The sequence below is a fragment of the Nomascus leucogenys genome, chromosome 21, assembly GCF_006542625.1.
Source record: "Nomascus leucogenys isolate Asia chromosome 21, Asia_NLE_v1, whole genome shotgun sequence".
Taxonomy (NCBI): Eukaryota; Metazoa; Chordata; class Mammalia; order Primates; family Hylobatidae; genus Nomascus; species Nomascus leucogenys.
Window position 1 is genome coordinate 47,001,195 of NC_044401.1, and position 17,444 is coordinate 47,018,638.

The window sequence follows — 17,444 nt, forward strand, 5'->3', positions numbered from 1 at the left end:
TCTCCATCTCCTGGGTCCCGTGAGGCGCAGCCAGTCATGGGGCCATTGTTCAGGTGAGGACACAAATCCAGGATGAGGGGGGAGTGGGTGGAAGCTACGGGCCTTGAAGTCAGGTGCATCCTCCTTTTCCCTGAGACTGATCTGTGGACATGATGCATGTCCCCAGCCATCGCCCTCAGGGAGGTCACAGGGCTGGCCGGGTCCCTGCATGAAGTTTCATCCAGCACCCAATCACAGTGCCTGTGATTTTCACATTAGCTTGGGTCCTCCTCTTTGATCCGTGAGGGGGAGTAATCAGGGGCACAGACCATGACACTCTTGCATGGCACAGCCTGGCCCATCACACAACATTGACAGGTCATTGACATGGGCAGGCTGAAAGAAACAGACATTGATGGGTCCAGTGACATTCAGAAATATCCGCAGGGTCCCTTCTCCCCTGCAGTTGCCACCTGTCAGGGCACAAGTCTGAAATGCGATCAGGGCCCCAGGAAGTGGGGACTGAGATGATGTGGGCAGAGTCTTGGGGCCTGGCAAGCTCCAGGCCATGTGACAGGTTCAGCCCCCACATGCACAGAGCTGCCTCTGGCTGCACTCATAGCATCTTAATGAGCACAACGAATTTGTCATCTCCCACTCGATGACAGGACTTTGCCCTCGGCTCAGTGTTTCCCAATGTTCTCAGGTGGCACCTTTAACACTCAGAAATTAGAATTCATTCTGGGCATAGGTCACCACCACTTCCTTCCCCTCGCAAATGTTCTCCCGTGTGTGAATCAGGAAGCAGGTGGGTCCAGAACACATGGAGAGGCCAGGTGGTATGAGCCGCATACGCAGTGTAGAGTTAGGAGTGGGTGCAGGTTCCCACTCTGCCATCAGCTGGTGACCAAGTGCCCTCAGTTCCCCAAGCCTCCAGAGTTGCCTGGTGAGGACTTCCTTAAAGCATCACCGTGAGGCACAGTGAGCCACTGTGCACCAGCCCAAGGGGCAGGCCAGGCTCCGCGGGCTCCAGAGATGGTGGCTGGATGCCTATCCCCTGGGAAGTCAAGTGGAAGAGCAATTGATTTCCCCACTGCCATTTTAATGTGTCTTTAAAATGTGCAAAATGGTTCTGAAAGAAAAGAAAAAGAGCAAAAGCCCTTCCCTGTGTTACCCTGTGTGGGGCTCCTCAGTGGGTACACCATGGAATTTCTTTGCATTGTGAAGGACCTACCCACTCCTGACAGCAGTAACTTTTGCAGGAGTTTGAAATCGGAGTCTCGAATTGGGTTCTCAAAGAAAGCTCTCATTACTCTCTCTAATCTTTCAATGGGTTTTCTTTGGGGGAATTGCAATAAGCTGGGGTGAATCGGCCCCAGCAAAACCAGAACTGGTGGCTCTTGGACCCCATTCCTCAGCCCGTATTTGACACCAGGCTCATGTGGTGATGGCTCAAGTCGCATAGCTACTGTTTTGGAGTATAAGAATGACGTACACTTGGGGATCTTTATTTGTCTACTGTAATAAAGATGGAGTATGGAATAACCCAGGCATGCTGCGTCTGTATTGATGTACCCTGAGTAGGTGGTATGTGCAGCTCGGGTCAGCTTGTTGATCTCCTGTGTCCCCAGCCAGTTATGGGATTGGGCCTTTCTCAGCATGGCCTTTGCCTTTGGCCACTCTCCCTCCTCCCCTCCCTGCAGTTCCCTTCCAGCTCCAGGAGGCATCTAGCTCCATTCCCCTGGGAATTGGAGAGTCGGGAAGGAGCCCAAGCTGGGAGGTAGGGTATCTGGTTCTATCCTCAGCTCTGCCTTTTCAAAGCCACACCCCTATCCTGTCATCTGGGCCTGTTTCCTCATCTGTATATTGAAGAGTTTGGACTAGAATCAGCACTTGCCAAATAGGTGAGGGTCCATGGTGTTTGCAGGTGATTTTCAGAATTTCCAAGGCTTAACAAAGCTGGTTTTACTCTGTAAAGCCAAGCAGGCTGGAGCACCAGGTTCCATGACCTTGTACAGAATTACTCAGAGCAGCAGCCCTGGAGCTCATCCAGTCAAGATGTGCATGGAGGGGCCAGGCTGGGCCAGATGCTGGGCTGAGTCCTGAGGGTATGTGAGTGCTGGGGAAAGCCTGGAGACGAAGGCCAAGTGCACTGCTGGCCCCATCAACACTGATGGCACGCAGCAGGTCCAGCCCCCAGGAGAGGGGAGCAGGGGCACTGGAAGAGCTGACCTGGATGAGGGAAGACTGTTCTGAGGAAGAACACTGGACCTGGGCCTCAAAGATGACTTGGAGCCAGCAGATGGAGGCCAGGGAAAGAGCCCCAGGTCTTTAAGGGGGCTGCGAGCCCCAGAGGCAGGCAGGCAGCAGGTATCTGACTGTGTGAGTGGGAGAGAAGGCCTGCATGGCTGGAGCATAAGCATGGTGGGGGAGTGTGATGTGCATGGAAACTGGAGCAGAGGCAGGGGCCAGGCCACACCAGGCTTTACAGGGCATTCTAAGGCTTTGGGCTCATTCTCAGAGCGCCGGACAGCTGTTGAAGGGTTTTCACCTGGGTGAGATGTGATCCTATTTGGTTTTCTCTTTTGGGTCAGAGACCTAATTTTGTGTGTGTGTGTAGTTCTTGATATTGACACTCTAGCTTTGCAAACCCTGAAGTGCTTACTTTAAAAACCCCTGCTACTCACCCAATGAATATGAGACCACAAATAGCCAGCAATAAAGCCAGGCCCAGTTAGAGGAGTGGGGCAGCCTGCTGGACTCGCCCACTAGCTCCATAACCTGTTCCTGCCTGCCCAGCTCCAAAACCAGCTGGATGAAATACACGCCTAAGCAATAAGGCAAGCTTCATGCAGTCCATCATAAATAGACATGTCACGTGTGTGAGTGTCCATCTTGTGCAGCATGAGAGGGTGATTGTGAATGTACTTTTTTAGGGGAGAAAGTCCTGAAGGCAGAATCCCTAAAAGTGGATAGACGGCCAGGCGCAGTGGCTCATGTCTGTAATCCCAGCACTTTGGGAGGCTGAGGTGGGCGGATCAGGAGGTCAGGAGATTGAGACCATCCTGGCTAACACCGTGAAAGCCCATCTCTACTAAAAATACAAAAAAAAAATTAGCTGGGCATGGTGGCACACACCTGTAGTCCCAGCTACTCAGGAGGCTGAGGCAGGAGAATTGCTTGAACCTGGGAGGTGGAGGTTGCAGTGATCTGAGATCATGCCACTGCGCTCCAGCCTGGGCGACAGAGTGAGACTCCATCTCGAAAAAAAAAGTGTGTAAACAGAAAAGGATTAAAGTGAGGGCTCTAAGGCCGGAGTGGGTGGATTGCCCGAGCTCAGTAGTTCAAGACCAGCCTGGGCAACACGGTGAAACCCTGTCTCTACTAAAATACAAAAAATTAGCTGGGCATGGTCCCAGCTACTCGGGAGGCTGGGGCAGGAGAATTGCTTAAACCCGGGAGGCGGCAGTTGCAGTGAGCCGAGATCATGCCACTGTACTCCAGCCTGAGTGAAAGAGCAAGACTGCATCTCCAAAAATAAAAATAAAAAATAAAAAATAATGGGGCTCTTGCCTTGAGCCCAGGAGTTCAAGGTTGCAGTGTGCTGTGATGACGCCACTGCACTCCAGCCTGAGTGATGGAGCTAGATCTTGTCTAAAAAAAATGAAATAAAAAAATGAAAACAAGGATCTATTCTAGCCACAGTGGCATACACCTGTCATCCCAGCTGCTGCTCTGGATGCTGAGTTGGGAGGATGGCTTGAGTCCAGGAGTTCGAGGCTGCAGTGAGCTATGGTCCTACCACTGCACTCCAGCCTCAGAGACAGAGCTAGACCCTGTCTCTTAAAAAAATAATAAGTAAATGTTAAAAGGGTCTTTGGCAGTGAAAAGGCTGGAAAACTCTAGCTCTGGTTTGTTCATTCACTCACACCTTAGCAGTCAGCGCTTCACACAGAGCTGGGGCTGTTAATCAGATACAGAGTTGAGCGAGATGCACGGAGCTCACACTGGGGTGGCCTTGCAGGCTGCTCCCAGGTTCTGCAATTCAGTCCATTCTGATTGGGACTTCTCAGGGAGAGCTGCCGCTGAAAAGTAGCTGTCTCGTTTTCTGCCAGTCCCTGTCTTGCAGTTTCACAGAAGACCTCACGGGGTGCTTCTCTACCGCCAGGGCTGCAGCGGCAGGTGGCCAGCTCAGGACGTGGCATCCTGGGACTGCATTCTCACTCTGTCCCCAAGTTCCTGCATGTCCCAAGGTTGCTGACTGCCCCTCTTGTATCAGCTTCCATTTTCTTCCCTTTGTAAAATGTGCAAAGTGGAGATCAATGTTCGGTGAGATCTGGCTGAGCACTGACATGTTATATATCCCAAGCCCATCTCCTGGACAGCAGTGGGGCTCCTGATGAGAGGTGGGCAGGGCACTGTTTGGGGTAGGATTTCCCTTGTCCACTGCTTTCTAGTGCTGGCCTGGAGGGCTCTGCCAGTGAGGTGATAGGCTGGTGCTGAGGGCGAGGCACTGCTCACAGGCCTGAGCAGAGGGGGGCTCTGCAGCCATGTAATCCAGCACCCACCCCTCTGCCCCGGCCCCGAACCTTGCAGGTATACCCTTTGCTCCCTGGCTCGACCACTGTCATGACCTATGACTTGTGCCTCATCTTCCTGGCCCTGGCCAAGGCTGTCGTTTACGTGTCGGACATCCAGGAGCTGTACATCCGTGTGGTTGACAAAGTCAGTGGAAGCTTCATGACGGGGCCCCCTCAGCAGACCTGCAGGAACGGAGATGTTTCCTGGGCATCTGTGGCGGCTGTGGGATGTTTCCTGTGGCCTTCACTTTTGCTCCTGGGGTCTGCATCCCTTCCCCTGTGAGCTTGCAAAGCTGTCTTCTATCTCCTTCACTCCATGTTAAGGATGCAGAGTCCCTCCAATAAGGGACTTCTTCATCCCAGGTGACATCCCCATGAGGCTTGGCAGTAAATCCTGCTAGAAGTTGCCTCTAAATTAGCTGTGACCTGGGAATTCTTGTCTTTTAGCTGGTGTAGGTTATTAACCAGCCAGGCACATGCCTTGCTGAGCATGGATTTTCCCCAAAAAATACAGGTTTTGGGTTCTCTGGAGTTTCAGTGACAAATGAGTACAGCTCACCCACACCAAGCACCATTGCAAAAAAGGACAAGGAATAGATCTCGTTTTATCTTTCACGTCAATAGGGAAATTTTATTACTCCAAATATCTGAGACGACTGAAGCTGGGCTTCCAGAGGGTTGTGGTCGGGATCCTGAGTGGATAGAAGGGCTGGTAATTAAAAGGGCATCTTAGGCTCCTTAAGAAGCTAATATGCTCTACCCAGCCTCCCATACTCCTCCTATAATCTCATTTCCACTGCTGTTTGCTAATTTTCTGTTTCTTCACTGTGTATTTCTGACTCTCATTTCCTAAGGTTCTTAAGGTTCCTAAGGTTCTCATTTCCTAAGGTATTCTACACTGCCAGGTGTGAGCTATTCAGTCAGTGAGCATTTATTGAACTCCTACTGGATGCCTGCTGCTGTTCTAAGCAGTATCTCATCTCCCTAATTAGTGTATTGTTATTTAAGAGCAGGGAGTGGAACTTATGCCTGTAAGTATCCCCAGCTGCCCTCCCCTGACCCACCCCTTGGAATAAGCACTTCATCAATTTTCATTTGCTGACTGGCTGATAGTCCAGAGGTAAACCTGGGTGACTCATCCCTGATTCCCAGGTCTGTAGGTTGAGGTTGGTGACGCTGTTAGTATCTCAGAAAGTCACGGGGCACCATAGATGGTGAGATTGGTCTTTCAGAGGCCATCCCTGAGCCTCTGTCTGCACGATGCAGGTGGAGATTGGGAAGACAGTGAAAGCAAATGTCCGCATGCTGGACTTGCACAATAATCCCCTTCTGGCCAAATACTTCCCCTTCATGGACCTGAAGCTCTGAGCAGCTTCCCCAATTGTCACACTGGTGTGAGTCCTCCTGGTGGTCACCTCCTCCAGCGGAGATGTCACAAAGGGAAATCCTGAAGTAGGTGATTCCTGGATGAGGGGAGCTCTGAGGTCCCGCCTGGGCTCATTATGTGGTGTGGGCTCATTATGTGGTGTGGGCTGTCTCAGGGTGTTACGTTATGACAGGAGCAGCACTGCAGCCACAGGCCATGGCAGTCATGGCCCGGGGATCCTTCCAAGTCTATTTACAGCAGCAACATTAAACCAGCCCTGCCAACATCCTCCCTGCGCCTGGGCCAGGCTGGGGCTGGTGAGCATCATTAATCTGTAATCTGAAGCACGTGGGTACTGTCTATGTCTCTAGATGGACTCGCACCTTTCTTCTGGCAATGAGAAATTTGTTTCTGACCTGCAATAGCACAGCACTGCAGAGACCAATCCTCCCACACAAACAGTGCCCTAGATGCCTCCTGTATTCACTCACCTCCTCCTGCCAGGAATGCACTTGCCGGGGGATGCAGGAGGAGCAGGTGGTGGCTTCACCGGCTCCACAGCATGGCACCGGCATCCCTGGTCTCCTCCTGGGCTAGTCCTTGTCGCTGAGCTCCTTGATCCTCATCTGAAAAGTTTTGAGAGCACTGACAAGAGAATGATTCTAAGGTGTTTTTCAGCAGAAATTGGGAGAAATTTAAGGAAGGAGGTAACCTTCGAAAAAGGAGTTGGGGAGTCCTAAAGGTAGTGGATGGCAAAGCCTGACCCATCTCCAGAGGGCATGCTAGGACACAGATGCAGGGGTGCCTCTGGCTCCATGGGCCAGGGTGGCTGGAGGGTGTGCATTGCTAGTCAGCGACCACACACTGAGAACTGCTGATCTAAGGGGAAGGCTCGGCTGCATGAAAGGTCCTTGTTTTCACGGGGTTTAGCATCTGGGGAAGTAGAGCACAGTCACAAACAGCAGAACACACCCCAGAGAACCAGAGAGCCTTGGCCAGTGGCTGGGAGGCAGCCCCCAGGACCCTGGGGCCCACAGGTCACTGCTCACAGAGGGGTGATGTTCATGCCCTGAGTTTTCCTCTGACGAAACATGTGGCATATAAGTCATGCTCAGCGCCATGGGTTCAGGGCACAGCAGTTCCTTCTCTCCTCTGTCTCAATGGTCTTTCCCCCACTCGGGCTGATTCTCAGAAGGCGACACTGCTTATCGGGGTCATGATGCAGGTGAGAGCTGAGAGGCCACATCATGCTCCAGCCCCAGTGTGTGCCACTGCACGGCAGCCCCAGCTCCTGGCGGACTGCCTCTGTCCTAGCACGTGGTGACTGGGTAGAGGGGAAAGCCATCAGCACTGGGGCCCTGGCTCCATCTGGGGGAGGCACAGGCTGCCTGGCACCGTAGGCACTGATGCACTGCTGTTTCCTGCCCACTCAGGTCACCTCTGAGGGCAGCCCTCAGCCTCAGTCCAACATCCTTTTCTCCATCAACAACAAGAACGTTGCACTGGTGAGTGCTTCCAGGCTGGTATAAGGCCTCACCACGGGGAAGGGCACTGTGTCTGGGCTTGTGCAGGTGGTGGATGCAGAGACTGGCAAGGTGGTCATCATCTCTCAGGTAACAGATGTGCTATTGGAGACTGGCAGTATCCGAACTCTCCAGGACAGCCAGCTCTGGTAATGGGCCACTGCTTTCCAGGGCAGCTGTGCCTGAAACAAAGGCCTCTTTACTGTGTTTGGGTTCTACCTCTGAGGACCACCTCTCTCCAAGGGTGCTGCTTCTGCCCCCTGGGTCTGCAGTCCCTGCCAGGGTCCCCTGTGCAGGACATCCCTGCTGACTTGGGAGCACCCAGACCCCCAGAGGTTGCTCTTCTCCAGGTTGAGTCTCCCAGTCTTTCCAGCTGCTCCTTATGGAACAGGGTCTTCAGCAACCCCCGCCCCCAAACGGCCGTTCCAGTGGAGGATGATGGCAATCATGGTGAGGGCAGGTGCTGCTCTGCGCACTTTGCCTTCATGTCCTTCAGTCCTCTTGGCGCCCTGTGCATTTTGCTGCTGTCCGCCTTTGACAATGAGGAGACTGAGGGACTAGCTAGCGGCCCACAGCCACCATGTGCCAGTTCTGGGATTGAGCCCAGGGCCGCCCAGCATCAGAGCTCTTGGGCCTTTTGTTGGTCACTCAAAGCTGGGCTTGAGCATGTGCTGATAGCAGAGAAGGGGTGCTGTGGGCTGAGAGTGCCTTCTGGGTGCATTGCATGTCTCCAGAGTAGTGTGGTGTATGTGTGGTGAATTAAAAAATTGTACTTCAGCCCTGGATTTGTATTTCCAGGTGGAGAGAAAAACCTGGGTCATCTGCTAGCATCTTCTACACCAGCAGAGGTTAAGTCATCTTCCCAGTCTCTGTGCAGGGTAGAGGACTTTCCTAACTGCTCTTGTGGGCTGGCAGTGAAGGTAGGAGGCCAAGTTAGGGCCATCTTCTCCCCAGAGGGTCTCCCTGCCCCACATTGGTGGGACTGACTCAAGCAGGTGACAGTCAGTGTCTGGAGAGTCTGACAACTTCCCTGCTTTGTGAGGCTTGGGTCTCCTTTGGTCCTCTGGAGAGGAGGTGAGACCATTTCCACCTTCTGACGAAGGCTCAGGGCTAAAATTGGGACCTTTGCATTCTTTATGACCTCCTTCGCCAGCAGCGACTTGCAGAAGCATCTCAGGGAAGGCTGCTTTGGGTTTCTGCTCACAGCTGAACCAGAAACTTGGTCTGTAAGAAGAGCCTTCTGTGATGTTTAATGCAACTGTGGACAGAGACCTATTTCAGAATCAGTCATCCCATTCCTCATGAGAACTAGGTTCCCTGGAAGCAGTCCGTGAAGTCCTGAGTTCAGAGCCTGTAAACACAGCGCCCCAGGAGCTGGCGAGTGCACCGCCCTAGAGGGGGTGCAAGGAAGTCCTTGTTTTCAGAGGCCGACTTTGATCCGTCATTGAGTTCAGTGATTTACTCCTTTTCCCAGCATTTTCCGTGCCTGCCCAAGTATCCTTGTTAAGCCACAAAGTCCGAATTGCAGAGGTGGATGCCCAGATCCAGTGTGTGTCAATTTCCAAGGCAAAAAGTCTTAGGAATGTTACAATCTGTCCTGGGGACGTGGCAGGATTCAGATTGGCTTCCCAGAGCATCACATTCAGGACTGTGACTTACAGACAGGAGGCCCGAGTTTTTTGTTTGTTTGTTTGTTTGTTTTGTTTTGTTTTCTTTCTCTAAAAAGGATTGCAGCCTCAGGAACTGGCTCATTTTCTGGTAGCTAAAAGGGCAGCTGGCTGGAAATTCAGCCAGAGGGACGCAGGGCATTGAGTATCCTTCCTCTTTGTTGTCTGACTTTGCTGGCATTCTCCCCTCTGGGTCTCCCATCTGACAGGTTGGGGAGGTGCTGGGGAAAGGCTCTGGTGGCCCTTGGCAGGTGGAGGGGCTGCATCACCAGCCCCATCTGAAAGACATCTTCTTGAGCCGAGGCAGGCAGGGCCTTTGCCTGCAGCCCCCGAGTCCTTGCCTGGAATGTGATTCTGGTCAGATGCTTCCAGTTCCATCCATCCAATCCAGATCGCACAACCAGCACTCCAAGGCCATGGGGTGGGCCAGGATTAGCAGGAGGAGACTGAGCAGAAGGATGAGTGAAAGGAGGGGAATGGGTGCTTATCAAGCTCCTACAGTGTGCTAGGCCCAAGTCATGAGGCTCAGAATGTGGGCTCAGCATGAGCACATGGCAAAGAGTTTAAGAGGTTTAATCATGTCAGTTCCGCATAAGTCAGCAGCACTAGAAAGAAGCCAGGAGAGTTAGTCTTTGGCCAGATTAATATGAGTATGGAGTTGAGAATGAAGGAGGTTATAAGGTCTGCTCTAATCAGACTCCACTGGACTCCTGCATTTGTCCCTGTACTCTGCTTAGATATAGGCAAGCTGGATTTGGGTTTGGGAGGGTCTGGAGACCTGTTGCTTGAGGGCAGCCTGGTCTAGGGAAGAGCAGACCCCAGTCCCTGGCCCCAAGTCTAAATTGCTGACCTGGAACAGCAAAGCGGCAGCCTCAGAGCCCTGGGCTGGGACCTGTGGGGCCGTGGGAGAAGCAGTGGCTGGCCCATGTGGTGTGAGCCGCCCACAAAACCAGGCCTCTCTTGGCAGAGAAGCATGGTGCTGGGAATCCTGAGGGGCCTTCTGGCCACAGCCTCTGAGCCGCAGCCACCTTCCCTTGCGAGGTCCCTTCCAGAAACATCCCTGGCCAGCACAGCATCCCGGCACCCCGCACCTGAGCACCATGCTCTTTCCGCAGGACCTCGGTCAGGTGAAGGTGCTGCTGCTTGGGGCCGTGAGGATCTGCACCCCCATCATGTGGATGAGGATGGGCACCCAGGTGAGGGGACCTCCTGGGCTCTGAATCCTGGTTCCCATAGAGCCACTGCTGTAACCCTGTCCTCGAGCTACAGCACTTCACCTCCTCCATCTGCCCAGCCTGGGTATCTAGGGGCACAGTGGCAGCTTCCCGCTCACCCCTACCCAGACTGACACCCTCTTGCAGCCACTGATGAAGGCCTGCTTCCTGCTAGCCTGTCACCTTCCCACACCTCAGATAGCACCAGGCACCTAACAGGAGCATGGTGACCGTGGCACTTACTCCACTCCATGCTGTCTTGGACATTAATCCGTTTGGTGTTCATAGCAGCCCTGGGAGGCTGGTGTCAGAACCATCTCCATGTTGCAGATGAACAAATGAATGCACAGAAAGCTTAAGACTCATGCCAGGGCCACACAGCTAGGAAGTGGCAGTACTGGCAGTGGACTGGGCAGCCTGGCACCGCACCTGCTGTGGCCTTTTGCCATCTCGCCTCCAAGTGTGCCTTCAGCAGACGCTCAGCAAATAGAGACTGAAGGAGCCAGGGACTCCACCCGTGCGTGCCCTGTGAGCAGGGACTCCGGCTAGATTAGGAGAGAGGGTCCCAGAGGAACCAGCACTGTGGGGCAGGGCAAGCTGTTCTGCTGGGGGACACACAGCCTCCTAGAGCTCCAGGGACTCCTTCCAAAAATGGGTCTTTTGGCCATGGTGAGGCGCAGCCAGCGGCAGGGGAGGCACAGTGTGGGGAAAACAGTCCTGCCTCTGGTTTAACTGTTTGGAATTTCATCAAAATTCCCAAACTTGTGCCATGTCCTTCTCTAGCTGGGGAAGAATTGGGTACATTTCCCACTGCTTGAAGGAGGCAGCACAGCTTCTGGGGGCATTCCCAGTGCTGGCACCCCGCTGGTCACCAGGCCTGACTTCTCCCCTCCGATGTCCATCTATATCACCTGGATCACCAACCACCAGAACCCTTTCTCCTTTGGCAATGCCATGCCAGGCCTGACCTTCCACTGGTCTGTCACCAAGCGGGACATCCTGGATCTCCAAGGGCAGCACCACAAGGTAGGTAACCACCTGCCCAGAGCCCACCTCCCACCCCTGTCCCAGGCCAGCACCCCGAGGGGCAGGGAGGGTTCCTGCCACATTGTCCCACAGGAAGTCCCCACCCTCACACCCAGAGAGGCCCTTTCTGGCCTCTCCCATGGCTCAGTGGGACTCCCTTCTCCCAAATGCTAACCACACAGACAGGGTGGGTAGGTTCCTCTCCTAACAGAAGTGGCCATGTGGGGAAGTCACAAAAGTCCTTGGGAGGTCAGAATCTGCAGCTTCTGACCATTTTCTGAGATGATGTCTGGCAGCCCTCAGTTTCTCCTGGTTTATCCCAGAGGCCAAACTCCCCTTCCCTTAGCCCTGTGGGAGGCCCTGGCTCCTCCTGAGATGTCAGAGCTAGAAGGTGCCAGGGAGAATCTACTAAGTCCCTCTTTGTGTTAACCAAGGCCAGAAATGGGAAGGGACTTGCCCAGGGTTGCCCAGCAAGCCAGTGGGGAAAAGGAACTGGGCACCAGCCCCTGTAACTCCAGGCTCAAGCCCAGTTGGGCACACAGGACCCAAGCGGAGGATGGGTTGAAAAGTCACTCCCTGCCCACTCCAGAGACAGCTGGGATAGAGGCTAGGGGAGAGGCCCTAGAGTAGGACCAATGCCTCCCTACACCACCCAGTGGGAACAGGATCTTGTCCCCAGTGCCTGGGGACTCTCCCAGATTGCTCTAATGGAACACAGGCAGTGAAACTTGTTAACAGATATCCCAAAACAGAGCAGTCTGTGGGGACACACTGCAAAACCCAGCATTGCTCTGGGGACCTACACACACTGAAGGCTGTGGGACGGCCTGTTGTGAAGACCCCTGGCTTGCACGGGTTGGCCCAGTGTTTTCCAAATGCACATTGTGACATGCAAGCAGGGCAGGGCCCGTGTGCCTTTGCTGGGGAGGATCACATCTGTGAGACCCGGCCCTGAGAAGCTCTCAGTCTTTGGGGGGCGGGTGGGGGGCGGTGACAGCAGCTCATTGCAGTGGGATGGGCATCCATGTGCATTAGGTGCTGTGGGAGCCCAGAGCTGGGGCCGAAGGAAGGCTTCACAGAGGAGTCGTGTTTCAGAATGGGAGGGACTGGCAAAGGCCTGGAGGTGGGAACTCACTTGATGTGTTGCAAAAGTAGCAAGGAATTCTGAACTTAGGGTCTGGGGTGCCCCTTCACACAGGGAAAGGCTGGCGCTTACTGTGTCCCAGTGGCCATTAATATAATCATCTGTGTTTATTTAACAAACATGCACAGAGCACCCCACAGAGGCTGAGGTGCCCTTGCGCACTTTCCAATATTGCCTTGTCCAGTCCTCAGGTGAGGCCTGTGGGGCAGGGGCCGCAGGGGCTGCTGCCTGCTGATGCCCCTGAGGTGGGGAGGAGCTGGGAGGGAGGGAGTCAGACCAGTTTCCTCTTGGACAATCACATGTTAGTTCAGATGATATTAGCCATGGGCCCAGGACTCAGGCCCAAGGGGCGTCCAGCTGGTCTGATGAGAGGCCAGTGGGGAGCTCAGGGAACAGCTTTACCTGCCAGCAAGTGACTGCCCCTGAGCCAGGCTGGGAGGAAGAGGAGGCAGCAGCCCCGAGGGGCCTGAGAGAGGGGACTTACACAGGTGGTGGACACATCTGAAGTCTTGCAGAGAAGGGGCCTGGAGTTCCCAGGTAAGTACTGTCACCATGGGCTTGGGGAGCCACCAGGGCCTTGGAGCACCTGGGCGTCCCAGGATCAGATCTGAGCTGACCTCATGAGGCTGATCATCTGCTGGACTGAGCTCCTCGCCAGGCCCCTGTGTGTGTCTATGTGGATCCTGCAAGAACGTGGCCAGACAGAGCCAGCCAGAGGGGCCTGGGAGGTGGAACGGGGGTTGTTCTGAGACGGTGGCAGTGAGGAGCAGGATGTCCCTGTGAAGGAGCAGTTAGGTGGTGCCTTGACCAGGCTAAGTCCTGGCACAGTTACCCTGAGCAAGATCCTGGTGCTGGAGTTGTGCGTGCTGCCCTCCGCGTTCACATCCTGGCAGGTAAAGTTTTCCCTCCCTGGGCACGGAGGGAGAGGCCTGTGTTTCCAGGCTCCTTGAAGGAACTCCCATTAGGCTGCACGAACATGAGCCTGCCTGCCTTTTCTCATCATATCTTTCTTTGACCTCCTCTTTTTTTTTTTTTTTCCACAGGGTCTTGCTCTGTTGCCCAGGCTGGAGCATAGTGGCGTGATCACAGCTCATTGCACCCTTGAACTCCTGGTCTTAAGTGATGCTCCCAGCTCAGCCTCCCGAATAGCTGTGTCATCACACTTGGCTATTCTTTAAATTTTTTGTAGAGACGGGATCTCACTATTTTGCCTCATGCTGATCTCAAACTCCTGGCCTCAAGTGATCCTCCCATCTCAGCCTCCCAAAGTGTTAGGATTACAAGTGTGAACCACTGCACCTGACCTCTACCTATTGTTAGTTATTTGTGTCTTTCCTCTTTGTATCTACATCAGTTTTTACCATAGAGTTGTCTATATTACTCATCCTTTTCAAAGAAAGTTTTTTATTTGATTGATCGAATTCACTTTTGCTAATTCACAAATTTATACTTTTACCTTTGTTAGTTCCTTTGTTTTATTTTCTTGGAGTCATTTTGCATTTTTTCCTATTCCTTAAATTGAATATTCAACTTACCTCCTGTTTCCTTTTATAAAATAAACATTAACTCAAAAATAATACATGCTTGTCTTTTTTTCAAATAACTCAAGCAACATATAAAAGTTGAAGGGTTGGGAGGCCAAGGTAGGTGGATCACCTGAGGTCAGGAGTTCCAGACCAGCCTGGCCAATATGGCAAAACCCCGTCTCTACTAAAAATACAAAAAAAATTAACCAGGCGTAGTGGCAGTGGCCTATAATCCCAAGTACTCTGGAGGCTGAGGCAAGAGAATCGCTTGAACCTGGGATTTGGAGGTTGCAGTGAGCTGAGATCACACCATTGCACTCCACCCTGGGCAACAGAGCAGGACTCGATCTCAAAAAAAAAAAAAAAAGAAAGTTGAAGGAGACAAAGCAAAATATAAGATAATGATCATCTCAGAGTCTTGCAATAATGACTTATTGTCAATATATGATGATCATTATTCCAGATATCTCTCTAAACATTTAAATAGATAGGATATAGAGAGATACTATTTTATAAAATATGGTCATGCTAATTGTAAAATAAAACATAAATGAAATTTTAAGAAAAAAGGCTAAAGTAAAACTGTAGGAATTATTTATTCAAAATTTTCAGACTTTTTTTTTTTCAAAAAAGATGTTAGTTCCTCAAAGATTTCTTTTAAAAAACATGATCATGAAACAATGAAACTGAAGTCATTATTATTAACAAGTTCCAATTTTCAACTGTATGTTTTCACTTCCTGGTAAGAAAAATAAAGAAATTAGAACACTTATACTTTCTCCTACCTCTCCTCCTTCTCACTTATGATTTTGTACTTTTATCATTATTTTTTTACATTGTCAGCCTCTATAATATTAGTATTCTGCTTGGTAACCATACTTCTCACAATTTAGTCTTACTTATTTAAGTTAATTTTTAAGTAGATTTGATGTCAAACACTAACCTTCTTCTCATGGCTTTTGCATTTATGAATTTTAGTATTTTAATCACTTCTTTGTTGCTTTGTTTGAATTGCTCCAAGTAAATTTTTTTTAAAAAGGATCATGGTTGTCGTTTGCCCCGAGCTTTTTCATGCTTGAGAAGGTCTGCCTGTTACATACATATATATGAACAGTTTAGCTAACTGCAACATTCTTGTTCATACTTTCACTCTGAGTTTGTAGATTTCCCTCTCTCTCTTGTGGAATGGGGTGTAGATATAGACAATTCTGAGAACAAGTTTCCACTTAGTATTGTGTATTAGCTATTTATTGCTGCAGAACAAATTTTCCCAAAACTGAGCAGCTTAAAACAACACATACTTATTATCCCACAGTTTTTGTGGGTCAGAAATCTGGAAACAGTTTAGCTAGATGATTCCGGCTCGGAGTCTCTGTGAGGTTGCGGCCAAGCTGACGAATGGGGCTGCAGCTACCTGAGGCTCACCCAAGGCTGATGGATTTTCTTCCAGGCCCACTCAGGTCCTTGTGACATGGGCTTTTTGAAGGTTTTGATGGCAGGTTACTCCCTTGATGAGTGACTGAAGAGACAGAGAGAGAGAACTCATGCTAGAATCCACATCTTTTTATAACCTAACTTTAGAAGTGACATACCATCACTGTCACTTCCCGCTGCCTTCTGTCACCTACAGATGAGCCATTAAGTCCAGCCCACATTCAAGGGGAGAGGAAGTAAGCACCACCTCAGGCACAGAAGAACAGAAAGAAGTTGTGTGCATGTCTTTAAGACAACCACATACCAGGAACTGCTTTTTTTTGGTACAGAAACTATCTTTTTTAAAATTTACCCTTGACATTTGGAAACTTCATCCAGCTATGTCTGAGTTGCAAATTCAGGTATATCTTTAAAATAATTTTCTTTGATTACATCTTCACATATTGTTTTCATTTTACTTATTCTTTCTTCTTTTTCAGGAAAATGAATTATATGTTGGATTTCCTTTAGTTTCATATTTAATATATCTGTAATTCTCTCCATGGAAAAGGCAGGAGCACCTGGTGTGGGGCTTGCTTAGGAAGGGAGCAGCTTCTTAGTTGGTTGGGGGAAGGGGACGTATGTTCCCTGTGCCTTTGGAGGGGAGGGGGGCCTCAGCATTGGAGGCATGGGAGTTGGGGGTGTGCCCAGGATTTGAGGGGTGAACTCCAGGAGGCTGAAGATGGACCCCAGGAACTGACGGATGGACCCCAGGAGATTGGGGGTGGACCCCCAGGGCCTGAGGGTACATCCCTGGGTCTGGTAGGTGCACTCCCAGGGCCTGAAGGTGAACGGCAGGGGCTGCTGGGTGCACCCCTGGGGCCTGGGGGTGAACCCCCACTGATGGGGGAGGATGGAACCCTGGGGCTGGTGGGTGAACCCCATAAGCTGGTGGGTGGACTCTGGGGGCTGATGGGTGAACCCCGGGGGCTGGAGGATGGACCCCAGATGTGGGGTTGCACCACTGGGGCTGGGGAGTGGACCCCTGGAGCTGGCGGGGGCAGCTGAGGTGGTCCCAGGGGCCCTGAGGGTGCAGGCCCCATAGGGGGCATGGGTGGCAGAGGCAGACCTCCTGGAAGGGGCAGTGGCAAAGACTCAGACAGCAGCAGCCAAGGGGGCAGATCATTCACCGGCGGGGGTGGAGGCCGCTTCACCCCAGGGGTCCAGTGGAGAGGCTGGGGCTTCTCCATCTTAAAGCGGAACTGGAGGAAGAACTGCTTGGTCTCCCGGTTCCAGTGTGCCCAGAACGTGCCTTCCACCTTGTTGATCTCCCCGCTCGGCACCTTGAAGGTGATGGTCTCGTAGGGCTCAGTGGCCATCAGCAGGTCATGCCAACCCCGGTCCAGGGACTTGATCCTCTGTTCGTATGCAGACATGAAGTGGTGGCACAGCATGATGCCACCTCCTTAGCCTCCTTGGCTGCTCGCCGGGCCAGGTTGGTCTGGTGCTTCTTCCCCTGGGTATGTGCCAGATAGCTCCCCTTCTTGTTGAGAAGCATCAGGCAGAGCTTGCATTCTTAGGGGCCTAGGTGGTTTTTCATTAAGTATGGGTCCTTATTGATGTCGATGGTTTCCAGGGCCAGCTGCCAGAGGTGCTCCCTGCAGTCATGATTGCTCTCAGAGGAGGAGGCCATGCCCCTGCTCCTGGTCTTGTCCCCAGTGCGATGCTGGAAGTCCATGGTGACAGCATTGGGCTTTAGCAGACTGGGAGACACCAGAGCCTGAGGCCACACTATGGCCTCCTCGATCGGCCACTGCCAGGACTTTGTTTGGCGCACCTGTAGTAATTTGTTATAGCAGCCTGGACTAAGCCTGTCCTCAATACCTTTCACCAAATCTGTTATCTCCTTGGCCCCAGGGAGGCATCTAACCTTAGTTCTCAAAATTCAAGAGGTTAACAGTCATCAAGCCTGTATATTATGAGCCTTTGCACGCTGCAGCTCAGTT

The 17,444-nt window shown here is 51.9% G+C and overlaps 1 protein-coding gene and 1 pseudogene across 1 annotated transcript; one reads left to right on the forward strand and one right to left on the reverse strand.

Moving 5' to 3' along the window:
* The first annotated feature begins 7,141 nt into the window (after positions 1-7,141).
* On the forward strand, positions 7,142-11,529 carry LOC100605315 (nuclear pore membrane glycoprotein 210-like). Its single transcript, XM_030802194.1, has 5 exons — positions 7,142-7,150; positions 7,359-7,430; positions 7,473-7,538; positions 10,231-10,311; positions 11,113-11,529. The coding sequence occupies exons 1-5, from the start codon at positions 7,142-7,144 to the stop codon at positions 11,527-11,529; spliced, it is 645 nt and encodes a 214-aa protein (XP_030658054.1).
* Positions 11,530-16,054: 4,525 nt separating this feature from the next.
* Positions 16,055-17,176, reverse strand: LOC100605654 (annotated as a pseudogene).
* Between the last annotated feature and the right edge of the window lie 268 nt (positions 17,177-17,444).